General features: G+C 36.7%; 3 protein-coding genes across 5 annotated transcripts; all 3 read right to left on the bottom strand.

Moving 5' to 3' along the window:
• LOC108988325 (cellulose synthase-like protein D3) lies at window positions 1-5,605 on the bottom strand. The gene is made up of 4 exons (XM_018961560.2): window positions 5,304-5,605; window positions 3,806-4,721; window positions 2,327-3,134; window positions 1-2,041 (listed from the first exon to the last, which is right to left on the bottom strand). The coding sequence occupies exons 2-4, from the start codon at window positions 4,684-4,686 to the stop codon at window positions 284-286; spliced, it is 3,447 nt and encodes a 1,148-aa protein (XP_018817105.1). The 5' UTR covers window positions 4,687-4,721; window positions 5,304-5,605; the 3' UTR covers window positions 1-283.
• Window positions 5,606-11,052: 5,447 nt separating this feature from the next.
• Window positions 11,053-17,214, bottom strand: LOC108988359 (probable arabinosyltransferase ARAD1). The gene is made up of 9 exons (XM_018961605.2): window positions 16,602-17,214; window positions 16,347-16,520; window positions 15,457-15,614; window positions 15,216-15,363; window positions 14,095-14,210; window positions 13,871-14,009; window positions 12,701-12,811; window positions 12,312-12,380; window positions 11,053-11,492 (listed from the first exon to the last, which is right to left on the bottom strand). The coding sequence occupies exons 1-9, from the start codon at window positions 17,058-17,060 to the stop codon at window positions 11,364-11,366; spliced, it is 1,503 nt and encodes a 500-aa protein (XP_018817150.1). The 5' UTR covers window positions 17,061-17,214; the 3' UTR covers window positions 11,053-11,363.
• Window positions 17,215-18,503: 1,289 nt separating this feature from the next.
• Window positions 18,504-27,991, bottom strand: LOC108988333 (TOM1-like protein 1). Of its 3 annotated transcripts, none has more exons than XM_018961569.2 (4): window positions 27,871-27,991; window positions 26,402-27,032; window positions 25,985-26,230; window positions 18,504-19,145 (listed from the first exon to the last, which is right to left on the bottom strand). In XM_018961569.2, the coding sequence occupies exons 2-4, from the start codon at window positions 26,918-26,920 to the stop codon at window positions 18,726-18,728; spliced, it is 1,185 nt and encodes a 394-aa protein (XP_018817114.1). In that variant the 5' UTR covers window positions 26,921-27,032; window positions 27,871-27,991; the 3' UTR covers window positions 18,504-18,725. The 3 variants fall into 3 exon arrangements, with proteins under 3 accessions (XP_018817114.1, XP_018817113.1, XP_018817115.1); XM_018961568.2 differs by having other exon boundaries at window positions 26,402-26,968; XM_018961570.2 differs by having other exon boundaries at window positions 26,402-26,979; window positions 27,871-27,978.

Here is a 27,991-nt window from a genome sequence, read left to right as displayed (position 1 = left end):
TACCTGTGTGCAATCCTATCCTCCATGTAAAAATTAAACATTAAAGTTAATAATTCATGTAAGAGATCATATAACAATCACAAAATGCCGGGAAAACCACAGTTTCCCATTCTCTTGGTCCCATCCATTTTTACTCAAGATTGCTAAAAGTTTGAGACTTTATATGGAGGACAAGAAACAGAAAATGCCTAGTCCATTCATCAGCATGGTTAACTTTCTGAAGAGATAATTGAATGAAGGAATATTACTGAATATGTTCATCTTGACAGGATAAAAAAACCAATCAGGGGAATTGGAATGAACCTCCAATTTGGTCAGTACCAGAAGGGGGACTGATTGCCACCCAAAGGAGGGATATCGTGATTGCAATGAGTCCCGACCATACAAAAACAATGGTGGGTGTTCTCCCTCTCCGTCCCATCAGCCCTTTGGCAAAAGGGTATAGATGAGCCAAGACCCAGAAACTGAAGAAAACACCGCCTATTAATTTGCTCCACTGTGGTATAGTGCTGTATATTGTTCGGCTAAACCCGACGGCAATTGCGATTAAGTTGACCATTATGATTGTGAGTGGTGGTATCATCAGGGATGTCCATTTGACAATATAGAGATCAGCGAACTCATCATCCACATCATCACCTCCTGATTTTGAAGTCAGAGTGAAAGAAATTTCTATCCCAGCAAGGACTTTCAGAAGTCCCTGAAGCACAGCAGCCAGGTGAGCGCTAGTCCCTCCAATCAACCAAAACTGCTCATTTCTCCACCATTCTTCCAGCTCAACGCCAGACCATCTGATCTCAAGAATAGCAAGCATGCATAGAGTCAAAGTGATGATAAGGAGGTAGGCGAGGAAAGTGACATTGAGGGTCTGGACAATGAACTGGCCAGAGAAGAGTGAGAGTGCTGGGAGGAAGCAGTAGACAATCAGGAAGATTGAAGTAAAAGGGTAGATGCCAACATTAAGGTACGCTATCCTCTGCAGAAGCTTCATTCTCGGGCTGGCCAGGAGGGCATTATTACGGGAGAAGAAAATCTCAACTGATCCAGTAGCCCACCGAAGGACTTGATGGAGCCTATCAGTGAGATTAATTGGAGCAGTTCCCCGGAAGGCATCACGTTTGGTCACACAATAAACTGATTTCCAACCCCTATTGTGCATTCTATACCCAGTGACCACATCTTCAGTCACGGACCCATAAATCCACCCAACACGCTGTCCCCACTCAGTTTTGTCTTCATACCAGCAGGAGATCACACTGATTGCCTCTGCAACAGTTGATGCATCAAGAAGGTCACGGGGAATAGTAAGAGCACCAGGTGGGCGTCCATTCTTCACAGCTGGGTGATCTGCAAGAGGACGACCTTGGAACTCTGCCACCGGGATTGAATCAATAAGAAAAGTAGAGTTCCCAAACCTTTTAGGGAGCAAAGAGAGGTTCATCTCTTCCTCATCAGAATCACCCATTCTTAGGGCTCGATTCTCTCCTGGGGAGCTTGCAACTGAGTAATGCTTTTTACGACTACCAAAGCAGCAACTGCAGCAACCAGTGTGGTGTTCTTTAGATCTCGGTGGGTCAAAGCCATAAAGGGCAACCCTTCGAAAGAGGCAACCAGTTCCGACGTAAACAGGGCCCATAATCCCATCAAGAGCTCGCATGTTGATGTCAAAGAAAACGGTGTTGTGATTGGCATATCGATCGGATGGATCAATACCCTCAAACCTTTGAGGAAACTGAACATAGCAAATGCGATCACCTCCCCGATCCATCATGAAGCACATGCCTTCCCTCATTGCTTGGGAGTTGTAGATATAGTGGTCACAATCAAGGTTGAGAATGAAGGGGCCATTGGACATAATAGCTGAGGCTCGAACCAGAGCATTCATGGCCCCAGCCTTCTTGTTGTGATCATAGCCCGGACGCTTCTCACGAGACACATAAACAAGCAAGGGGAGACGAATATCAACATCAGTGAGGTCAATGAGCTTACTTTCATCAGCACCTCCATGTAGTGGTTCATCACTGGGAGGTTTCAACATCACCTGCATTATAAATCAGCCCCATTTAGTCCACTTCTTCGCTTCTTCTTTTTTCTCAGCCTCCTTCCAACATCTTACTTCTATTCTTTTGTTACGTCTCTTTTTTTTTTTTTATAAGTAATTCTTTTGTTACTTCTCTTAGTAGCTAACAATTAGAGAAGCATTTAAAAAAGAACATTAATAAGCCACATATACCAAGACATGGACTCTAAGTTAATGAAGTCATTATTTACTCAATCTATCTAGCATTCTGACAGTTGATATAACCTACTGGGTGGATAGAAATACCTGTATTATACCAGCATGGTCACCTTTAGAGTGCTCAGGAGAAGCACTCAACCAAGTCCCTGGCCAGTGTGTACCATCAGCCATCCATGTTGCTTTTGGGATCTTCACACTCTCCACTGGTTCATCATCTCTGTTCTGTCGCTGAAGCTTCATTGCCTTGATTTCCTCTCGAGCATGATACGCATCTGATCGGCGGCGTATTGAGTCAGGCAGGCCATTGATGCGGACCTTGAACTCATCATACTCACGCTTTACTCGTCTACGATCCTTGACAAAATCTGACTTCACCTTGTTCTTGTAAGGATCCCTCTTCAAATTGAAGTATGTTTCTGGGTTCCTGGGCTCAATATCATGTTTACGACAGAATGGAACCCATACATTAGCAAAGCTTGCAGCTTCAGCCATGGCTTCAAAGGTTAGAAGTGCACCACCGTCATCGGAAACATAGCAAGCAAGCTTTTCAACTGGGTAATCAGCTGCAAGAATCGACAAGATAGTGTTCGAAGTGACAAGAGGCGGCTCTTTATCCGGATCTGCAGTAGAGACAAAGATATCTATGCCTGGGAGATCAGATTTTCCAGTGGGGTTGTTTAGGGTAGGTGTTTCAAATTTTTCTTTCAAGACATTAAGATCTGTAGCACGATTGACTGGGCAGAGCTTAGGAAGTTGGTCAAGGAGCCAAGAAAAAGCAAACCAAATCTCACAGACAATGGACATTCCCCATAGCCAGATTGCATCATTATTTGGGTGGTTGATCCTCCATGCCAAAAACAGTGCAAGAACAACCATTCGAACAAAAATTAGAAGCCTGTTTACACAGATTCAAAGCAAAGCAAAAGATGTTCATCAGCTTGCGGATAAAGGAAATGACAAATGGAACCAGTCAGATTAAATCTGCAAAGAAAAAGTGATAAAAAACACATTGACAAGAGACAAAACAAATAGAGGCGAATCAACAGCCCATCAATTGACGCAACTGGAAGAAGATGTAAGATCAATGATGAGCATTCCACATTCAAACAACTTTAAAGCATATATACTCTCCTTGACCACATGACATTTTTATCATGCCTGTCGAATTGGGAAATGATAAATATTGAAAACTGCATAATTGAACCAAATGACAGGTATTAATGTGATTTCCATGAGAATGATCACAAATGACATGCCACAACAGATATTAATGTGACCATCATGGAAGGAAAGACAATAGTCAGACATATGATTTCCATGCCCACACGTATAGCTACATAACACTTTAACTTCATATTATGCTTCATATTGGGTTGGGGGCAAGGTGTGTGCACACTGCACGCATACACAGGCATGTATGCATGCAATCCTTATATCTATCATTATGGGCAATTCACTCTTTATAGCACAATTGGATGTAATGAAAACATAGCAGGAAAGCTATTGAAATTTAGAGAAACAACATAACACATTATATTTGAGGCGAATAATAACAGGAGATTGTACCGATAAGGGCTGAGAATAGCAGCAGGTATCTTCAATTTCCGGGTAAGTGGCCTCCACGGTCTGTTCATTAACTCTGTTGGCTCAACAGTTTCATCATCTTTCCCATTTCCAAAACCCCCATCCTTTGGCCATATGGCGTTCCCATATCCATATGTTCCCCTTGTTTCAAACAGCCACCGATTGTGATCAAAGTCCCCAACCCCAGTTTGGCTCCTCATCAATGCCGACTTGGTTGACTTCATCAATGACAACCTCCTCTCCATTTTTGACATCCCATTTGGTGGAGGAAGAGGAAGCGGCCGCCCATTATTATCCACAGCTCCTTCATCCAAATCTGTGTTCTTATAAGGCTCCTTACATCCTGGGCAAATCCCGCCCCCTGTCTTCACTGCATCTATATAGCAATCACGACATATTTTGAAATCACATTCACAAGGGAGAATGTCCAACCCACGCTCATCGCTCATCACATTAGCATCACATCCAGGAATTGCACACGAAGACCCTTTTGCACCAGCCATCTGGGGATGGCTGGTTTCAGACTCAATCACCTTGTCCATGAGATGAGCTCGAGTAACGCTATTGAAACCACCTGTAAAGAGCGAATTTGACACATATTGCTCTTCAACCTTCTGCGATATGGATGGATCCATAGGCTGGTTGTCAGGAGTTGGCGGTATGTGTACTGTATAATTCATGAATTCACCACTCCCAAGCTCACTATCTAGATCATCCCTTGAGTAGCTGATGTAGCGACCTGAGGAAGTCCTCCGACCAAATGTCACAGTCGGAGGCAGTGGAGGTTTGTTAAGTGCTTCAGGAGGCGCATCGGAGGTTGACGATAGATTTGACCGGCTCGCCTTGAAGGACCTGGACGCCATTTTTCAAACACCGAGAGCAACTATCCTCCAAGGTCCTGTATTTCCACAATCCCAACAAGTTAACCCGTATCAGCATGCTTTCAAATCATCTCAACAAAATAAAGACCGGATCTTGAAGATAACACAGCTTAAACCGAAGTTTAAAAGCTAGATTTTACTGGTCTATATAGTATTATGAATATTACGCTGGATTTTAAGGGAAAACCTTCTTTTGTTCTACGCGTTACAAGCAACCAAAAAGCACAAAAAAATGGCAGAAACCTTTGACTGAGTTCATACCAAGTCAAAATCTTTGTACAAATCGGAGAAATGCTCTAGAACAAACCAAAGCAAAGCAAAGATAAACGAAGAAAAATGAAGTTTAACTATCCGTTTGGTTCCCGAGAAAACGAAAGAGAAGTCGACCAAGACACTCGTGACTTCTGGTCTTCCCTAACCTCTAAATCTTAGATCCAAAAGAACTCTCCTAAAATTCCTCTTCTTTCGCACATTTTAAAGCAACCAAACGGAGCAGGGCGTGTCTTTTCCCTTAAGCTAGCCAGTAAAGAAGATCAGCCCATTTCTTAAAAAAGAAAAACAAAAAACAAAAAAAAGGAATGAAAGAAACAATTTAGTACCTCGGTCGGTATGATGAAAATGGCAGCAGAATCAAGTCAGATCTCAGCCTCTCCTTGTTTGTTTAGTTCTCTGAGAACCTTAACAAAAGCCTTTGTAGGAAAACGAAGCTGCAATGTTTGAAGCAATCAGCGCAGAAGCTACAGCTAGAAAGACGAATAGTTCAAAGAGCATGCTGCGACTCTGCCTCCAGATTGTCCATTACCCCCATCCAAAGACCAGACAACGATATATAGACAGAGAGAGTTTGGGGGCTTGGTCGTGGGCACCAAAACTACGTTCGAGCACTAATAGACCATGATGGAAGGCCCACGTCTGTGACAGCCATTTTTTTTAAATATTTTCTTTTCTTTATTTCCTTTCCTTTAGGTTGTCTGAGGAAAGGTTTTCAAAGTCGCAAAGTTCAGATTCAAACAACATATGTCATATTACATGCGTTGTGTTGGTCTGCTCGCGTGGATCGCCGGCTGCTCATTGGACCGCGGCTTCATGCGTGTAAGCGTGTTTTTCATTTTTTTTCTCTATTTTTAACACGATTGAGATAACATGTTACGGATGTGTTTGGTTGTTGAATCAAATTTAATTCATTTTAAATTAATATGAGGTCTATTATTTTTTTAATTTTTTATAAAAAAAATTAAACTCATATCAATTTACTTAATACATTTTAACTTAAAAAGTTGAACTCATTTTAATGAAATCTATAAAATACTATTTATTATTTATAACGTAACTCAATATTCAAATACAGTCTTATTCTATTATTATTCACATAATATGTTTATAAAATATAAAATAATTTTAAATATAATTTTTAGATTTGTAAGTTTCCCACACTCAATTAAAAAAAAAAAAGTATCTTATAATTATAAATTATTTCTCTAATTTATATGATTATGATTTTTTTTTTAATCTTGTTGGCTTAGGTAGAGCTGGAGCTGGGTTGGACTAATAAGTGGAAGGAATGGATAAAGGGGATGCGTTAGGCCAAGATGAGAGAATAAATCGGTTTTTTTTAATCACCGCAAAGTGTGAAATATAATTATGAAAAAGGGTGCTTTCATAGGATTTTCTTCGTTTTGAGAAATGGAGTTTTCCTTTGGAATTTTTTTGTGTTAAAACAGGTAAAAGTGAAACCTAATTGCCTAAGGGAGTAATTTTGTATAAGTATAGTACAATCGTTTTGATAAATAGTAAAATTTATAAGTAAATAATTATTTTTTTTATGTAAATTTTATATTTATTCATTTTTTTCAAAGAGATTACGTAGTGTTTGCGTACTTCTCAACTGTAAATATAATTTATAATTGTAAAAAGGGTTGTGTGGTGCGATCTCTCAAAATCAATGTAAATCAGAGTTTTATTTGACTCTAATTAATACACCTAAAAATAAAAGTATTATCAATCAAGCCAACAAAACGTAGATAATGGACATAAATCTCATTTGGTTGTATCCTCATCATTGTGTTCATGAAAGCTTAAATTCATAGCATCTAATTTTTAATTTAAATTTACTCATCATAAGAGGAGAAGTTCATACACCATTCACACACAAGAGTCCAAACTTCTGTGCGAGTCAAAAACAATTATCAGAATATTTCATAATCTACCATTTTTTTCTAATTAAACTATTTTAGTGTTTATCACTTCTACCAACATAACATTTATGATGATCTTCCCATGTATCATATTCAAACATATTTTAAATTTGACAAATACTACCAAAAAAGACTTAATTTATTTAATAGAATGGTTCAGATTAAAGAAATTAAAATCATACAGTTTTGGAATATACAAATTTCGCGTACTCACTTTTTAGAAAATAAATTAATTTTTTGATAGTAGAGAGAGGTTTGAATTTTTCAAATTTACACACAAAATATAATAAATAATTCAACTTTTTCAAATTTTAAAATAACTTTTTTAAATTTTCACACCAAATATAATAAATAATTCAACTTTTATTCTAGTATTCATAAATCATCTCAACTCATCTCTGAATTCAAACATCTCTTAAATCTCACTTATATTTAAACAAAATAGCGAAGACTTACGTACTTCAAAATTATATCTAATATTATTCTTACAAGTTGTCGTAAAAGTTAGTAGGGTTCCATGTGAAGAGGAGGGAGGACTTCTCGTAATTTTTAATTTAAGAAAATATAGTTAGTCATATAGTGTCAATTAAAACAAGTTATTAAACATTACAAGTAATAAGACATCATCCAACTAATGCAAACTAATGTTGGAGTTACGTAAAGGTTTTCATATGGTTGAGCTGTTCCGACTTAGAACAGAAACAGAAAGCGTGTGGTTTGGTGTAAACACGCTTCTTCTTAATTTTGCTGTCTCAACTGGGAAAGTAGGAAGTTTCATTGTTCCCATTCCAACTAATCTTTCTTCTTTTTCAAACTACCTGAGTTACCCTTCGTGTTTCTTCAGAATTACAGAATTGCTACTCTGCCCCAGTTGGCGTCTTTCCATTGGCTGGCTGGGTCCAAAGCAGAAACTGCTGTAAAGGTTCTACTTCTTTTGGAGTTAGAGATCTAATCAGATAAATTATACTCATCATTTTTATATTATATATAATTTTTTTATTAAATATATGATATATAAAAAATAAATAAAAGAATTCAATTAATTTAAATAAAATAAAATAAATAAGAAGTATATAATATACTCTCGCTCACGTGGAACGTATTTTTTTGATTGCGAGAATGCCCTTTGGCCTTTGCAATTTATTACAAGATTGGCCATCCAATTCTTTTAATTCTTAAATGCAGGAGGGAATAACGGAGCAACTCTCGCATGTCTCCTTCTATTCTTCTCCTGCGTGGCTTTTCGACTCCGTGACTCGTGACTACGGATCCTTCCCACTAAGGAGCGTGAAAAACACGGTCCAATTAGAGTATATGTAATGGTTGCTGAGGTGTTAAATACAAAGCGCATTTCAATTTTAAAATTTTGAACGAAATGATGATCTCATCTCGTCTGATTTATCTCAACATCAATATAAATACTTTTTAATTTTTAATTTTTAATTTTTTTATTTAATTATTATAATTCTTTTAAATTTCAAAACAAAAATTATATTCTAACAATATTTTAATTTAATTTTTTCTCACATTTCTTAAAACTCAATAAAATATCTTAACTCAAATTATTTACTATAATTTACAAACAAAAATAATATTCATAAATTTATTATCTTACCTTATCTTATGGTAATATCGTAACGATGCTTAAATATCAAAAAACTCACGAGATAGTCCCGAAATGGGCCACCATGTGGTGGTCGGGACTGAACCACCCCATGGTGGATTGTTGAGGGTGGGGTCATTTGTCTTCTTTTAATTTCTTAATTTTACATTTTTTTAAAAAATATTCTTTATATATTTTTACTTAATATTGACATATATTATTCGTTAATTAAGGTAGACGAAATTAGTAATAGAATGGGCAAATTTCAAGTTTGTTAATGCACAATTAATGGTTTACTCCCAAAAAGTAATTCGGCGGTGGGCAAATCTCAATTGGGGTAAAATAAACTTAGGGTTGTTGACGATGGACATGATTACAATTATTGTGGCATTTATATATATTTAAATGGTAATAGTGATAATAGAGTCAAAGGGGTTAGGTTTGGATAATGAGTTTATATGAGATAAATTGAGATTAAAGTTGAAAATTGAATAAAATATTATTAGAATATTATTTTTTAATATTATTATTGTTTTGAGATTTGAAAAAATTAAATTATTTATTATATTTTATGTGAGAATTTATAAAAATTATAATAATAAGATGAGAAGAGATGAGATAAATTGAGAGTATTTTCAATCCAAACTGAACCTTAATTCCAATTCTAACTTTGAACTTCGACTTCGACTCTAATTAAAGTTGGAGTCCAATCAAATTTTGAACTTCGACTCTAATTAGAGTTGGAGTCCAAAATTAATTCCAATTCTAACTTCGAGGAGGCCCAAACTTTAGCTCCGTTTTGCATTTTTGAAATTGGAATGGAGTTCTCACATATACACAAAAAGAAGAATTTTATTACTCAGTCATTTTTACATATTATTTAAACATTCTATTAATGTTATTGACCAAATTAAAATAGTTACTATTAAAAAAAAGTGACAAACCAATCACATTAGTAGAATACGTAAAAAATACATAAAAGTCACTGTACATAAAATTTTAAAAAAAAAGAAAAAGAAAAAAAAAAGGAAATGGTCAAAACAAAAACAAGTATAATTCATTTCACTTTTCACATAACAGTACTATGAATCCACAACTAAAAGCCAAGATGGAGAACTGAATTAGCTTTCTCACGTCATTGTCATCATTGCCAAGTCAAGGAATAAGTGAATCATGATAACTTTGGCAGAACATGACCATGTTCATGACATGCATATGAGCTTACAAGAGATAGAGGTAGAGAAAAGAGAGGGATGAGAGCAGCAGTGACACGATGCATTCATGCATGCTGTGGAAATACCAAATGAGAAAGAGAAGACAAAGTGAGAAACTAATTAGAAACGAAAGAGATCAGGCATCTACCGTGTGTTAGTATGGGTTTCCTTGAATGGCGCCTTTTATGACTAACGTAAACGGCTTCGTTTAGGAGATTTGGATAGCCCTAGCTAAATGGAAACGTACGTACGTACGTAAGTACGTGTATCAATTGCATGTACATGAGTCTAGTTCTTTGTATCAAATCTCATGTCAGTGCACAAACATTGAGTTCTGCCATGGATGCTTTTTGGTAAGAAGAACAAAGATGAATATGAGAAATTAACCGAGGAATAGAGAGAAGGCCGAAGCTTCTTTGTAACTTCAAGTTACTAACTTGTATCGATCACGATTTCTTGATAAATAAATGAAGCACACTAAAACCATACAAGTGTGCGTCGCAAATTCTATCTCCAAGCTGGTCGATGTGTCGGACATATCTTTCACATTATGGACATGTCAAACTACAAAATCTTTAGACCTTTCTTTATAAGAGAGATGTTTAATTTGTAAATAGATCTCAAACTCACCAACTTTTTTTTATAAGTAATCAAGAAACTTTATTCATAAGAAAATAAGGCATTGCTCAAGTGCTATACAAGCCGCGTATAAAATACTTATAAGCTAGCATTTACAACCAAAATCAGAAAATTGCTGACTTTCAGCTTATTAAAATCAATAACCCCCACCCATAAAAAATAAGATTTAAAAATAAAAAACTTTCAGCTCATTTATTATCCTCTCACAATCTTTGAAATCATTTTTCTTTTCAAATGCACAAACACATAAAAGACGCTATGCATTAAATTTATTTTACAGTAAAAACAACTTTACAATCTAAATTTATAATGTTTCAGATCACAAGTCACATCGGTTTGAAAACTTTAATGATATCTATTTATGAAAATATTACTTCTGTTCTTATAAATTAGCTGCTGTCACTCTAGTGGTGTGGGGGATGTGACCCTGTAAGTAGATGGATTATATATTCCATGTGTGTGTAGATAATAATTATGCTAATTAGCAATGATAAAATTACAACTCATTTACATTTTGTTTACAACTCATTAATAAAATAATATTTTAAAAAAAAATTCAAACCCGTCAAATTAAAATAAATATTTCAAAAAATATTATTTTATTTGAAGATTGTAGAAAAATTGTAAAGAGTATATCCTTTCTCCAAAACTAAATGGGAGAAGTAAAATAGAACAATCACTGTCCAAATCTCTGATGTTGGGTCCCACTCCTTGCATGTATTCATAAAAAATGAAAAATCATTTATACTGTCCAAGTTTTTTGTACTTGATAATCTCTCACCTAGATTGGCTGCCACTAGTTGTGTACATGAGAGAGAGAGAGATTTGGGGGGAGGGGAGCTTAAGCTCGTACATGGAAACAAATTTGCATTTCACATAATCTTATCCATAATAACTAATAAAGGTAAACAATTAAAAGATTCTGAGCTACCTTGCATATTATATTTGACCTACCACCATTATGCCGGTGCAGGAAAAGGATATTTTTCATCACAGAGTGGCAATTCATTAAAATAAGCGACTTGGGCTCGTAATGTTTGCTCGTTGACAATTACAAGTGCACAGGCTTCTAGATTGTTTCACCACACGCTGAGATCTCCGGGTGTGGAGCTTGATATTTACCAACTTACCAGCCATCTGTTAAATAGAAAATTGTTAGATAATTTCAAGCTTGAAGTTTGTGACAAGCATTATGATTATTGTTAGATAACTTCTACTATCATCTTTATACAAAAACAGAATTCAAAAGATGGAAAATGAAAGAAACATGTCAAACCAAACATAATGATGTGTTCGAAAAATGGGAGACTCGTATAAACAAAATGAAAAAATGTCTGTTTGCTCAATCGCACAGCAATATTAGAACATCAATTGTTGTGGATTCTATGATATCCTGAAAGACTGGTTTTGCAAGGGGTCAGTATCTGGGGGCATTGGTATGTGCTGCCAAGCGCAATGAGGTTTGAGACCTGAGAGCTGTCAATGCATGCAAAAATGCTGAAATGGTAGGGCAGTTTCAAAGCCATCCCTCCCAAGAAAGATCACACTTAAGTGAGACTAATATTGGGACCCTTTAGTACAGAAAGACTGGATTGGCATGGATAATCCTCAAATTAAACTAACCACAACTTCTCACAGAATCCTAAAATAGATATGTACATACCTAGTATGGCATCGATACAGTTTTATTTAAGAAAAGAAAATGGCTATGCTCCACACCATTATTTTGAATTAAAATTATGACCACATGGACTTCTCTAAGTTGTAAACAAATTGAGATTCATCCTCTGAAATATCTACTATCTAAAAAACCAGTTAAATGACATTCTGTAGTCACAAGGGGGCAAATTAATAATCAGCATAATGTTTCTCGAGTGTTACTTCCTCAAAGGTACACCTGTAAGCAAATATTCAACCAAAGGCAAACTTCTTATTTGAGGAAGAGAAATTACAAACCATTTTCCAAACCAAGTCTTCTGCACCCAAAGGTTGAGCTGGACTGGAATACAGAAAATGTCTTGCATACTGCAAAAATGAAGATTCATGAGTAACCTCAAAGAAATGGCTCAATTACCACCCTTATTTAAAAGAATAATGTTCAAGAGTAAATTCGTTTCAAGCTAGAGGTAAACTGTCAATCAAATTATATATGTAGTATGTCTATATAATCCATTGCATAAAATAAAAACAGAAGAGCTCCAGCTCTAAGAAGCAAAGCACAACTTTACACTCAGTAAAGCCTTTGACCTAGGAAAGAAAATAAAAGAAAAGAAAAGAAAAGAAAAATATATATAAAAAAATCCACGAAACAGTGGAACCAGAATGCTTGGAAAAAAGTCACAAACCTTGACTACATTTTGTTGCATTTCTCCGATATGAGCAGGGCTAACAGTTTTTAGAAATGTTAAAAGCCATCCTGGTTGTACAGCATCACTGGACGAAACAAATAAAGCTATCTGCATAGGAGGATAAAGACATCAAAAGCCTCAAGAAATTGCTCTGTCATATTTAAACAACGGCAACCCATAAAATTTTCAGCTCTTACCTGCCATGTAAAATGGACAAGGCACACCCTTTTTTTTTTTTTTTTTATATAGGTAAAATAAGATTTTATTTGATCAAGTAAACATGCAAAGCCCAAGTACACAAGAAGTATACATGGAGAACAGCTAATTACAAGTTATGATCTAGAAATGGATATGTGGAGAAAACCTAGTCCCATTGAGGACAATGGCAGAACCCGCAAGAATAAAGTATGGAAGAACAAGTGTCTAAGATCATCCAGTGAGCATTCTCAATCTTCAAAACTCTGACGATTCCTTTACGGCCAAATATGCCACATGAGACATAAGGGAATCATATTCCACACTGCAGCAATTTGGTGATTACCCTGAAGGCCTCTCCAACTAGCAAGGAGATCCACCACCCTCCTAGTCATTGCCCACGCAAGTCCAGTCCTACTAAAAATCCTATCCCATAAGACCCTGGCCACCTCACAGTGAAGTAATAAATGATCCACTGTTTCAACACTTCTTTTACACATATAGCACCAATCCATAACAACAAGCCCTCGCTTCCTCAGATTGTCCATGGTCAGGTTTTTCCCAAGAAAAGCAGTCCAAACAAAGAAGGCACACCTGCCAGCTATACTTACGTGTCTAGGGGCCAATTCATCTACTATCCAATTATTAAGACACGAGTAAGTAACAAGAATGTTAACGTTGTTCATTTGTTTTCCCCCATAATGTGGGTTATAAAACATCCCTATTGTGTCCAACTGAAACTTTTAAACTCAAAACTATGAAGACATAAATCAGGCAAGGAATTTATGCTAATGCAGAGATTTTTAAAGTTAGTTTCCAACTGACTGGGTCAATGATGCCTCTTTCAAAGTGCTTAACATGAATAAGAACAAGTGTATTCCCTCATTTAATCAATAATGTTTTTCCTTATGGCTTCAAGAGAAGAATCAAGGGATGGAAATAACAGAACAATCTTTAGGAATGCATGCACACCTTTCTGTAATCAAGTATTCCTTCAAACGGAAGCTCCAATTCGTCACTAACTATAACAGGAATGCATCCACTAACAATAGCGTCAAACAATCTAGCAGATGATGGAGTGTCACCAGCTGGGTTTAAGCAAAAGATGGACCTGATTACAGACAAAACAACTCAGCTACTTAACAGAGCAATAACAAAGAACACCACAAAACACAGTAAGCATCTATTCATATTACCTGCGCATGCCATTCTGGGCTGCTTCTTTGCCTCCCTCTCCAGCTGTTCCCTCCTCTATAATTACATCCCTGGCACCACTTAATTCAGCTACAAGTTTAGCACGAATTTTTCCTCCCTGAAAGTATACCAAAATAAGCAGCATAACCTTGAAACATATAAAATCCACACAAGCAAATAAAAGTTGGAAACACATGAATAATTTGACAGAAAAAGAGAAAGTTATGTTCTCAAGGATCATAATTTAGAGACATCAAAAGCCAGGAGTTAAAAGGAAGAGATGAAAAAACCATCTAAAATTCTGGCCAATGAATGTCGTGTTCAGAGACATTATCTGCCTTGCCATATTAAAATAAATAAAAAACATATCTCCAGATAACTATCTTCTCCTTTGTCATTTCTTCCTGGGGCATCTTTTTTATGTCCCTATTCTTCTCTTAAATTTGTCCACTGGACACCCCAAAGTAGCATCAGATGAATCAGCTACAAAACACCATGGTTAAAACCTTGTTTGGTCTGTTTGAAATATGTTATACATATTTCTATGAGTAACATATCTCTATGAGTAACATGATTTCATTATAATGCACAAAAGGTGCAATCCAAGTACATAGGAAGTATACAAGAGATGCACCTATCTAGAAAGAGAAAATTTACAAGAAAATCATGTAAATTAAGCCCATTAAAGTCTATAGAAGCTGCCCAAAGTAGAGTATTAAGAAAAGTCTTGAGCTCCTCCATTGTCCATTCAAGGTCCTCTTTTTTTTTTTTTTTCTCTCTCCAAATACACCAAACGAGACAAGTAGGAGCCATTTTCTACACTCTCAATATTAGTATACTCCTATGTAAAGCTTCGCCTATTTCATCATATTAATAAAATTTTCTTTTTACTTGTAAAAAAATATTATTAATGCTCCACTGTGTATTTCTTGAAAGATTCAACAAAAATAAATTTATTATGAATTGCAGCAGCAATCAAATCTCACAAATTCAGGACATTCAACTCATGCCACACAAGTAAGAAAAACAGGTGCCGGTCAAACGCCCACAAAAATTAGCTTTAACTCCGGGGGTTTTAACACAAACCAATGAAATATAGTCATTGAATAACAAATATTCTTACAGCATTTCTTTTAAGACGCCCCCGGAAAAAGAGTAGTGTGGTTCTCTTTGAATAACTTTCCTCTAAGCATTTAGCATCACATAAATCAAGATTGGGAACGTAAGGAAGAATTAGGTCTTTCTCCAGAAAAACCTGTCCCGGCTTGTACCTGAAAGTCAGAAGAAAAGTCACTTGATTACAGTTTAATGAGTAATGAACTTCTAAAATAAAATAAAGGTTCCTTTGCAACTTAGAGAGTCACCAGTTCCCTGTGGAGTCCATATCTGGTAGCAGCCAAATTGCATTCTTCATGAATTTGCGAACAGATTTAAAAGACCAGGGATGATGAACTGGAAGTATGTGATCTCTTCCTCCAGATCGCTTCCATGCAGGCTGATCTGTCACCCAATTAAGAGCGTCCTATTCCACAGGTAAAAGTATTGTAAGAGTTTTAGGAACAAATAAAATAATTCTATAAGAAATTCAAAGAGAACCACATTACTCTCTTTCCGGTGGTACACCTAACTGCATTCCTAGGGTGAGCACACCTAACATTTTCCATAGCAATAGTTTGATGCCTGATTACTCAATGATCGTAATCTACAGTATTTTATATTCAGTTACCAAGGTTCAAATCAAATATACAAAGCCCTCCATCCTTGCACCCAAAAGGCATGGAACTTAGTAAGTAATCTCAACTGTATTCTGAGACAAAGTTCATGCAACAGACAACATAATGGGGTTCATACCTTGTCGAATTCACTGGCAAATCGTACTTGTCTGCCTCAGAAAAAGATAAATAACCTTCCCCTTTTGGGCTGTCTCATTGTAAATGAAACTTTCCAAAAGTTAAGTTAAAATGTTCACTTTTTCTGCATTACCATCACCGTTAATCAAAAAGCAAATAATTTTTTTTTAATTGAAGCCCTGCCATAACCAATTTTTCAAGAAGATCAACAAATTTTTTTAATTTTCAACTTTTTCATCAATAATGTACCTTTTCCTCTACTTTGGGATGGAAAATGGGAATTGGTCTGATATTAGTTTATATTCACTCACAGAGACATGTAAATAAACAGTAAAGTAACATCGATATACAAAGGGATGTACAGCAATAATACATTAAAGTAAAGCTTGGAAGATCACTCACACCCTGTAAAGCGCTTTGCACTGTTGTTTCTCCAGTAAGAAGAAGCTTATGGTGGTGAAGAATGGTATGTAGAAGAGGTCTGCCTCCTCCTGCCTATCAACTCTCACCACACTCTTCAACAGCCTCTCCGATTCCGGAGCAATCAAATCGGCCCACAGCCAGAAATCAATTGAATGCTGCATTCATATAAAAAAATAAAATTCCATCGCTCCCCATTTTTCTCTCCCTTTATAAATAATTATAAAAAAAGAAAAAACCTGTTCGATTAAGCGGTGGACGGGGCTGCCATTGGAGGTGAGATTGGAGGTGTCTCTATAAGTGTTCCGAAACAGCCAAAGCAGATCGTAGGTGAACTTGCTCGGCATCTCGTACACATAAACCCTAATAGGCATTCCAACGGGGAAGTACGGGTCTCCGAGCACCCTCTCGCTCTCTATCCCATACATGGAATCGTCGAGATCTCCAACGACGTCGTCTGTACCACGGACTAAGAGGGCTGCTGGAGGGGATTTGGGGGCCCGGTGGACCAGGAAGTGCTCCAGCGAAGCGACGAAGGAGGTCTCGGGTTTCCGGGTCGGGAAAGTGTCGGAGGGGAGGGTTCTCGGGGATAGGGAGAAGAGGAAGAAGAGAATGGAAAGAGCAAGGAGAGAGAGAGTAACAAGGAGGATTGGGGAGGAGGACCTGGACCTGGTTCTTGGACTCGGTTTACCGGCCATATTCGTATTCGCCGGAGAATTTGATTGGGAATTCAGTTCTGTTCATGTTCTCACATCTTCACGACTCTTACATAAATATGGTTGGGTTTTTGCCGGAGCAATGCTAAAAATATATCGAGAAAATTATATTTTACTCCTCAAGTTTCTATCTATTTTTTTTAATACGGTGACTAAACTATCAAAGTTATTCTTTTGGGCACTGCTATGGGTTCTAAATTTGAGATCCATTTTGTGTCCCGAATAGGCTATTTAATTTTTTTGTTTTTTTGTTTTTTTGTTTTTATGTATTTTTTTAATCATCATAAATATTTTTTAAAAAAAATAAAAAAATCACAACATCATTAAAAAATATTTTTTTAATCATTCAGTAAAAAAAAAAAAAAACATTCGGGACACACTTTGAGTCCCGAATTCGGGACCCAAAGCATTTCCCTATTCTTTTATCCCCAATTAATTTTTCATTATGCAAGTTTTTTCAAGATTCTCTTAAGTTTAACAAGAAAACATTAGAAGGAAGATAAAATGCTACGAGGAGTATTGTATTGGACTAGTCAAATATCAGTTAAATCTAAATTTTGATTAAAATTTTTTAAAATCAATTGTATTGGACTAGCCAAATCACATCAAATCAAATGTGAGATACAGTAAATGAAAAAAAAAACCATATTTGGTGAGTTTACTGTTCACCAATAAAAAAATATTTTATTAAAAAATGTTCTCACTTTTCTCACTCACTCCCCATCTCCACTCTCTCTTCCTTTCTTTTTTCTTCCTTTCTTCTTCATGTAAAATCATTTGTTTGGATAATAAAAATTAAATTATTAATTAATTTATAATGTGTAGCCATCAATTACAGGGATGTATCCAATAAAAATTTATTTAAAAAATAAATTGATAAGATTGATAGAAAAGTCTACTTATTTTTTTTAATTTTATCAATCTTATCCATTTAATTTTTAACAAGATATATCTAATAAAATTTTATGAGGGGTAAGTCAAACTCTTATTTCATTTCTCTACAATCATATCATAGGATTTCACAACCAACTATAATTATTAATTACCCTTTTCTGAATATGAACATAACGGGATTTTAGGCACCATGCCCTTACTAAACAAATCATCTGGGGAGCTCAAAAAAGAAATAAAACCAAATAATTTGGGGCTAATTTCGGGGACCAACGAGAATAATAGCCACTTGGGGGGGGGGGAAGAACCGGACAACTTGATTTGTTCAAGAATGTCTCCTATATGATAGATAACTCCATCATCAATTACCCTTTTCTGAATATGAACATAACGGGATTTTAGGCACCATGCCCTTACTAAACAAATCATCTGGGGAGCTCAAAAAAGAAATAAAACCAAATAATTTGGGGCTAATTTCGGGGACCAACGAGAATAATAGCCACTTGGGGGGGGGGGAAGAACCGGACAACTTGATTTGTTCAAGAATGTCTCCTATATGATAGATAACTCCATCATCAAGCATGTTATCAGATATAAACATGAATTACTTACACGATGAGCAAAAAACAAATTAAGTTTCAAGAGGAAGTCCACAACCAATGCTTGTTAAACATCAAATTTATATGTTCTTCAGCAACTAAAAAGCCAAAGTATCAACACGTCCTAAAAACCATGGAAACTACCGAGTGAAGTGGTTCAAAGAGTGATGAGATCATCCTTTGGTGGTTGCTTCTTGGAATCGTGCCCGGAAACAGATGTACCCCCACCTTTCTTACCAAATATCATTTCATCAAGATCATCTATCATTTCATCATTACTTCCCCCCGGGCCTGAACCTCGAGAACCAGCTGGTTTTCTAATCAGTGCATCTTCTTTTGCATAACGGGGTGACTCGTCGGGTTCAACGGCGACGGGTATCATAGCAGGTTCTGGCTCAACACGAACATCTGAAGGCTTATTAAGCTCCTCATACTTGAAGAGAACTTTCTGGATCTCGTCATTTACATTCAAGGCTTCAAAAAGCAGCGCCTCGTTATCTCCTGACGTCTCAATAATTCTCTGGACAGTTGCTTGTGAGCGACGACACTGTTGTACCAGGGTGACTGTCAAGTCATCCTGGAAATAAACATTGCATTCATGTTGAAGTGTTCTCACCAGCAATCCATACCAAGTATAGAACAATTGCATTAGTTGCTCAAGTCAGGAAAATATGTAACATAACTAAATTGACAAAATAGTTCCTCATAAAGCAGAAACTCTTTGGACCAAGGCATAAATCAACTATGTCTCGATCTTATCATCATTTACGTGTCCAATTACATGCAAATGACATAACACAACATCGACATTGCAAAATCGTTGTTGTTGTCCTAGGCTTTCTTCTCATTTTTTCAGACTCAAATGATTTAGTACAGATCTACTAGAATCTGCAATACCAGAGACTTGATTTTAAAGGAATGGATTTCATCGTATGTGTCTTTAAGTATAATAGAAGGTGATGCATTTTCCATCACTCGGTAACGTTTTAAGGTAAACTTGGAACAGGCATAGGAAGTGTCCAACAAAGCCATTGCAACTACAGGATTCAATTTCAATTACAGAGCAGATAAACTCCAACAAAAGGTTATGGCACAAATATAAATAAAGAGAAGTTGATGCTAATTAACAACCAATAGTCACTCCTCAATATTACAGACTGTACAGCCTTTTATTTTTCTCTTTTTAGGTCCAATAATGAGGCTAGACAAGGGAGGTAGTGCTTAGGGCTGGGCAAAATTCCGGAATTTCCGATTCCGCCTGACATCCGCTCCGATTCAGACTCCGACGGAGTCGGAGTGGTCGGAGTTCGGAGTCGGAGTTTGGAGCTCCATGAAGATCCAAACTCCGACTCCGAATTTTTTTAAAAAGACCCCAGATGTAAAACAACGTCGTTTTACATCTGGGATTTTTTTAAAAAAAATAAATGACTAATTTGGGACGGCGTCGTTTTATCGCGCGGAGGGAGCCAAAACGCAGGACCACCCTCCCCATTCCCTTCTTCTTTCTTCCTGCTCACTTTTCTGTTCTCTGTTCTCTCTCGTCTGCTGCGTCCGCACTCTGCAGCCGTGCTGCATCTCACGTCTCTCTCGCGTCTCCGTCGCTGCCATTCCTCGTTGCTCCTCCGTGTGACTTCAAGCCGAGCTTCAGCCTACGGTGAGAGTGAGGGGTTCCGAACTTCCGAGCCCTAGAATTAAATTTAGTAGTTTAATTAATTAATTTTATGTAAACGTCTCTCACTGTCTTGTGAATTGGTATTTTGTTGTGATTCTTCTGAATTGATTTTGTAAATTTGTAGTAAGGAAATGTGCTTAATGAAATGTATGACGTGTTTGTAAGTTGTGTTGTATGCATGCATAGTGTTTGATAAAATGTGTAAGAGATGTTCAGGCTTTGGGCTGTTACTGATACCAAATTTTGGCATTTGAAAAGGTGAAACAGATCTTGGTTAGGTGTGCTTATTGTCTCCCCGAGAGCATTGAGTTCAGGATTGAACCATCAATAGTCTGAAGCCAGATATAGGACTTCATCATCTGTCAATCCCGTTTGGTACAACACAGCTTCAGGGTCAGTATTAAAACTAAAAGACCAGAAAATTAGAAAGATTGAGGCCACAAGAGGTACAAAATAACTGCAAGCACTAACAACATCTAGAAAAAGAGGCACAACCTTGAACAGAACTAATTATAAGTTCGACTGCTTAACAAGTATATTATCCTGTACCAAGATGTGAACTTTGTATAATGCAAAAATAAGGAACATATAGCATCTTTCATGATGGTTTACATTTTAATTTCTTCATCTGTCTACCCGCATCTCAGTAGGAATTATGTGCCATATCTTCCACAAGACCACCAATTCTTTAAACAACAGCATGCAATTTTCTTTTTTCTTCTTTTTTTGGGTTCTGGGAGGGGGCAAAGACATGAGGTGTTGCACAGAAGGCCTTACTTTAGTTCTCCCATCTATGGGCCTTCATTAAGACCATCAAAAGGACGGGAGGCGTGGGCCCGTTGGGTAAAGTGTATATGTTCATAACCAAGACCTTTAACTCCGTCTTCACCTCCACCCAGCCCCACGCAACAAATAGAGATATTCAACTCCCTGCAGTATATGTACAAGTGTTTGTGCACATGCATGTAGGTGCGCAAATTCTCACACTTGCAACTCTTCAAGCTTTGGGCCTTAAGATTCACAAGTTGGAAACGGACCTAGTTAGGCCTAGAAGTGCTAGACCCACAACAGGGTCTCAAAAAATTAAACTCACAAACAGCTCTTGGCAGCCCAACATCTTGGCCTGTTTTGTGAGAAGTAAAAAGAATGATAAAGCTTTTGATTAATGATTTCTACAAATCATGTGACATTTGCAGGTTTAATAGTGATGTGCCCTCTTGCAATGAATAATTTTATATCTTTGTGTTAATTTAAATGTTTAATAAAGGCTAGCTATTTTTTAAACTAATTTTTTTTTCATTATTATTTTTTCAGCTTCTTTGATTGTGACATGGATCGTCCACAAGGGGATGTGGCGGATGCCAATACTACAACTCCTACACCGATGGGTACTTCCATCTCTAGAGCCACATCTAGAACAGCCACATCTAGAGCAGCTACTTCTTGTGCGAGTAGTCGACTCCCACTCCCAGTTGATATAGAGGATGAGGATGAAGATATGTTCAACGAAGAGGAGGAGATGTCCATTGAGCAAGATCAACCACCACGGCCTTCTAAAAAGAGGTCGTAGACATGGAAGCATTTCACCAAAATTCCTGGTGATGTTGCGAGCCCGGTAGCAAGATGTCATTACTATGGATCACTTTGTGAATGCCATTCAAAGAAGCAAGGTACCAGTGTGTTAATAGCACATCTAAATGGTTACCAACGATATAAGATAGTGAAGGGATTGCAAGCCACTGATCAGACCAACCTCAGTTACCAAACTTCTACAGCCACTGATGGTACACAGACTAAGAAATTGGTCATCCCTCAATACAGTGAGAAGATGTTGAGGGATATGCTTGCAGAGATGATAATTACTGATGAGATGCCATTTACCACAGTTGAAAAAAGAGGCTTTCGAAAGTTTCTAAATTTTGTTGAGTCACGATTTCTCATTCCATCACGGTATACGGTGATGCGAGATTGTATGAAGAGGCATGCGAAGGACAAGACGGAGATGAGGAAGATGTTTATTACCACTGGCCAGAGAGTGTCGTTTATGACTGACACATGGACTTCCATACAGAACATCTACTACATGTGTATCACAGCACACTGCATTGACAGTGAGTGAATTTTGTATAAAAAAATTATTGGTTTTAAAGATATTGTGGATCATAAAGGTAAATCCATTGGGACGAAGATGAATGATTGTTTAAAGGACTGGAAGATTCGAAAAGTGCTGTGTATTACAGTTGACAATGCCAGTGCCAATGAAACAGCAATTGATTGGTTTAAGCGGAACACGACGGTGATAGATAATGTCATTCGGGCCTACGAGTTTATTCACGTTCGATGTTGTGCTCATATCATAAACCTCATAGTTGTTGAGGGGTTAAAAAAGGTTGATTCCATTACCCGAGTTCGCAGTATTGTACGATATGTGAGGGGTTCCCCTCAAACGCTTGCCAAGTTTAAGGCAATAGCAGAAGATCTTAAGATTGAATGTTCTAGTATATTGTGTTTGGACGTTTCGACTCGATGGAACTCTACATTCATGATGTTGGATGTGGCACAAAAGTACCAAAAATCATTCGAACGGAGGGAGGTCGAGGATGAGGGCCTGATGTATGTTTTGTTGGAGCCAGCAGGACAGGGACTCGGTGCGCCGGACGCACATGATTGGACCAGTGTGAGCTACTTTGTTGAATTTTTAAGAATATTTTATGACATAACCATGCGGCTATCTGGATCCAAATATACGACTGCGAACTCATTCTTCAGCGAGCTGTCAGAGCTTCACTTCCACTTGGAAAATAGTTGTACTGACTCTGAGGGATTGTTATCTGCTATGGCTACAAGGATAAAGACCAAATATGATAAATATTGGGGGAATATTGAGAAGGTAAATAGATTGCTATTTATGGCTGTGATCCTTGACCCCTGATATAAGCTGGCCATTCTAGAATTTTGGATAAATTCCGTCCTCGGGACAGTGAAGACTGTAGAGTTTATTAGAGTGCTAAAAAATGATATTGATGACCTATATAATCACTACAGCAATAGTTGTCAGCCTTCATCCGCAGCTAGTACTAGCAGCTCCTCACATTCGAGGCCGACGGGGTCGACAGCTTCCTCAGGTGCTTCTAACCCATCTGTAGGGGTTAGAAGTCATCGTATTATCCAGCAGTATCATCAACTCATGTCAACAAGGAATATTATGCATTGTACATCTAAGGTTGAACGATATTTTATGGAAGTTGTCAAGGCACCTGAGGATGTATTTCAGCTATTAACTTGGTGGAAAGTTAATTCTACCAAGTATCCAATCCTTTCCCGTGTAGCCCGAGATGTGCTAGCCATTCATGTCACTACGGTTGCCTCAAAGTCGGCATTTAGCACTGGAGGTCGCGTGTTGGATGCTTATCAAAGTTCATTGTCACCGTTAACAGTGGAGGCCCTCGTTTGCACACAGAATTGGATAAGTGAAACGCCTATTGGACTAGATATCGTTGGCGTTAATGCCAAGAGCTATAGGCTTGAATCGGATAAGTTTATATGCTTTTAAATAATTATTTAATTATTTTTAATGTTTTTAACTTCTACTTTTTATTATTTTATAGATCTAATTGTAAACCCTAACCTAATTGCCGATGACTGAAAGTCTGAGACGGACGCCCCTTGAGAGTTGGGATGGAGTTGAGAGAACCCCCTTTCTTGGTAAGAATTAAATTCTACTTTTACCATTTTCAGTTTTTTTTTTCATTTATTGATTGCAACTTTCTATCTTCATTTCAGGCATGATTAATGGACCATTGAGATTTGAGTGACATGAGCATTTAATATTTATGTCAATGTTGTTATTACGTTATAAATGAGACTGTTATAACTCATGATTACATCATACATGTTATTTAGTTTTTAAATTATTGTATTTAAGTTTTTATTTTTATTTTTTATCATTTCAGTATTATTTTTTTTTTACAGGTTTGGACTTGGTTAAATTATTAGTCTTAATGTCTTATATTTATTTTTAGATTAAGTCGTAGACACACCTACCTCTGTTAATAGTGCTATGTCATGTAATGGATTAAATTTATTTTTGCATATAATTTATTGAACAAAAGAAATTGACAAGTACTATTATTAATTTTTTTTTTTTTAGTCCAATAGACGGTCGGACCTCCGATCGGAAGTCAGACTCCGATTCCGTTCGGACTCCAACAGGAGTCGAAACTTGGAAACGGCTACTCCGACTCCGTCGGAGTCGGAGCTCAGCCCTACTAGTGCTCCTGCACACTTAAATGCGCCACCCCTGGTGGCCAGGATTCCAGATCCCTAGTACACAGCACAAAACTTTAACAACTAGGGTGGTTAGTACCTACAAATTCTGTTCAACCTTGCTAAATACACATTCCAAGCCCATAAAAGTGTTATAATTGGAGCCCTTAAACCAAAGACAAAACCAGAAATAACATGTTTGAAATTGGGAGAACATTGCATCCATGGAACTCAAACACTATTTGTGCTTTAAAATTTACTTCACTTGGTGTAAATATGTGTTCAGCTAGGTTCAACGAGGACACTATCCATTTTTTCCCTTTAAAATCAACTTTAGATAATGTCTGGATACTTGGGAAGGTCTGAGAGCCTACTTCAATAGGTACAAACAAGACCCTAATAAATGTCATGTCCAAGATGTTGGAAATTGGTCCAATAGAAGCGGAATACAATCATGACTTCAATTCATTTCTAAACTCATTTTCCTCTTAGTTATGCATGCAACCTGTTATGAGTTGTAAGGAAGGCCTGTGTGTGCTTTTGACACATTAATCATTGCATTATTCACCAAATGAGCTATGGATACAATATTTGTCTAAAGTCCCCAAAGCATTTATGTCTTATTGGCTAGATATTATATAGCCACAACATTTTTGATCGGATTATAGCCACAACATACAAAGGTTCAACAATAAACCACCAAATAAAACTCAGTTCAGAATATTAAGAGTCGCACAGCAATGTTTTCATATTATCCAAGAGATGCCAAAAATCATGAACATTCACTTGCCGATCTTGATGTAATTTGTATTATTATCTGGAGCCTGTTAACATAAAATTAAATATTTTCCAGAGCTACACTCATTCAACATCAATGTTCACACAAAACAGTTGTTATGCAAACCAATAATCACATCAATTATGAGTTTTCTAATCAAAAGCAATAGGGGCCTTTTGCAAATGAGTATACGTAACAAGAAGAGAAGTATTTAATCATTCAACTTATTCAAGTGTAAACAAAACAAAAATATATGAGAAAGTACTGGAAGGATCTAGTTATGATTTGACAGTGGCAGAAAATTATGTTTATATACATCATTAGTGTGTTTTGGAATATAAGCTCTATATTCATATTAGAAAGAAAGAAAAAGAATATAAGCTCTCTAATATGTTTGCCCATAACTTTACTTATATAAAAAAAATGCTATCTAAGATGATAGCAAAATTATATATTAATTATTTGATAATATATGTTTACATCATATATTATCAAATAAATAATATATAATCCCTTCTCAGAATAAAATTATTGAACAAGGTAGTTAAACAATCTAGATGACCTGCTTAGTTCATATCTCAAAATTCTCTTTCGGAAAAAGTCAAACCCAAGAAGAAGCCTAACATATTTCACTCTAAAAGATTTCCAAATTAGTGCATCTAGAAAATGACAGCCAGTGCAACAAGATAAAAAAAATTACCTTCAAAACATCTTGTTGTGGTGAAGAGGATAAAACTGTATTAAGAAGCTCCATACAGTTCCTTGCAACATCAAATGCTTCCTTTGTTTGTTCAGCTGTAAAGCTCTGCACAGGAAGATCGAGCTGAACCTGCTGGGGAAGATCACTATTGTATTCTGAATCAGATACTGAACGAGGAGGAGTAAAGATAGGTGCCAAACTCTCATTGTCACGACCAGGGAAACGGATCCCCCTTGATTTTAAACTCTGAAACAGAAAAACACCAGCAGAAAAGGTTCAAAGAAAAGAATCTAGCATAAAGAGAAGTAAAAATATTTTCCATAGTCAAAATAATTTTTCATGTTTAAAGACAGTGGGAAAGATTAGTTAATGGAAGATTTCCAGTAGCAAAATTTTTGCGACAGAACTTTATGATACCTTATATGTTTCTTCATAAACAGGCAAATAGCGGAGCTCACTGGTCGATTCCCCCCATGCTTCAATTAGAATCAAAGCCTTGTTACGATTATTAACCACAGTCTGAGGATCATCAATCAGCTTCACCATCTCATCAAGAACTCTCTCGGCTGCCACCTCGGAGAAAGCCTTCTCACAATTCTTAACACATGTTTCAAGCAACACCAAAGCGAAGTACTGGACCCTAGGACTCTTCAACATGATCCGCTTCTTTATTCCACGGATCAATTCAACGCTGTTGATTTTTTCATGATTGATCATGTCACAGATATCAAGATTCATAGCCCAATCAGGCTCGTCAAGGTCCTCTGAGGTTGCATCTTCAACAAGCTTATCTGTCTGGTTTGGGGTTTGGAAAAGCTCCTTTACCTTGAAGCTCATTGAGCTCATGCCTGCACTCATCTTTCGGCCCACCTCCACACCTCCAATCTTGAGGCGTTCACCAAAAGCACTTACTTTCTCCATCAAATTGTCACTCATATTTGCAACCCTTTAAAACCTAAAACCCAAGTCCTCCAAAAAGCTTTCCTGAAAATCCACTAACCTTCAAAACATTAGAAGAAAGAGAAATCCAATACACCATATTTGGTTGCTGAAGAAAGAGAATGTAAAGTAAAGCTATTAGATTAGTGGAGATTTTTAATCCAACAATAATTTTTCATTTTTCCTTAACCGTAAAACGACAGAATAATATACATAAAAATAATCCCCTTTTCTATTTTCCAGGTAAGGAAACAAGTAAAAAAACAAGTTCCAGAAAATAAATGTTGGCAGATTCAAGAACCATATATAACTAACATTTTCTTTGCTCTGCCCATTTTTTAAGCAACGCATCACAACAAACATGAACTTAAAATTAATAATAATCTAATTTTCATATAATAAATATCTTCTAAAACTGACTGCAAACTGCAAAAGAAAATACCCTGAAAATCCTACAGATCTCGAAAAGATAAAGTTGGAACCCGAATTTTCGCGACAAATTGGGGGATTTAAAGGCAGTAAGAAGCAACTAACAAAGTTGAACATCTAAATGCTAAAGTTAACCACAAATAAGTTTTAAAGATATCAAAAGCCAAAACTAGTTTTAAAGCCAGGAAAACCAAATTTTGTGTATCTATATATATATATATATTTTTTCTTTTTCCCAAGTCCATCACCGACAAAAGATATGCGGGAGAGAAAAGAAAGCATTAAACTCCCAGTCTAATTTGAATAATCCAAACAACATCATAAAAACATTATAATGAAATTGTCATTTCCTTTTTCCTTACGTTTTCCCTCAGCTTTCTCAGACACCAAACGGAGTCAACTTACTCGATGAGACTAAATTCACCCAAAACCAAACAAAATAGAAATCCGAGAAAGTCTGTGTTTTTTGGGTTTTTGGGTTTTAAATTAAAGATTGAATATGAAATCAAAGAGCGTACCTTTGGGACTGAGAGATGGTTTTTTTGGTTGAGATGGAAGAAGCGCAACGACTCTCACAGTAAAGTTAAATCTTTCTTTCTTGGAGTTTCAGCCTCTCTCTATCAGTTTCTCTCTCTTATA

This window comes from Juglans regia, chromosome 13 (assembly GCF_001411555.2).
Source record: "Juglans regia cultivar Chandler chromosome 13, Walnut 2.0, whole genome shotgun sequence".
Lineage (NCBI taxonomy): Eukaryota > Viridiplantae > Streptophyta > Magnoliopsida > Fagales > Juglandaceae > Juglans > Juglans regia.
The sequence above is the reverse complement of the archived record's forward strand: the minus strand, read 5'-3'. Positions and strand labels throughout refer to the sequence as shown.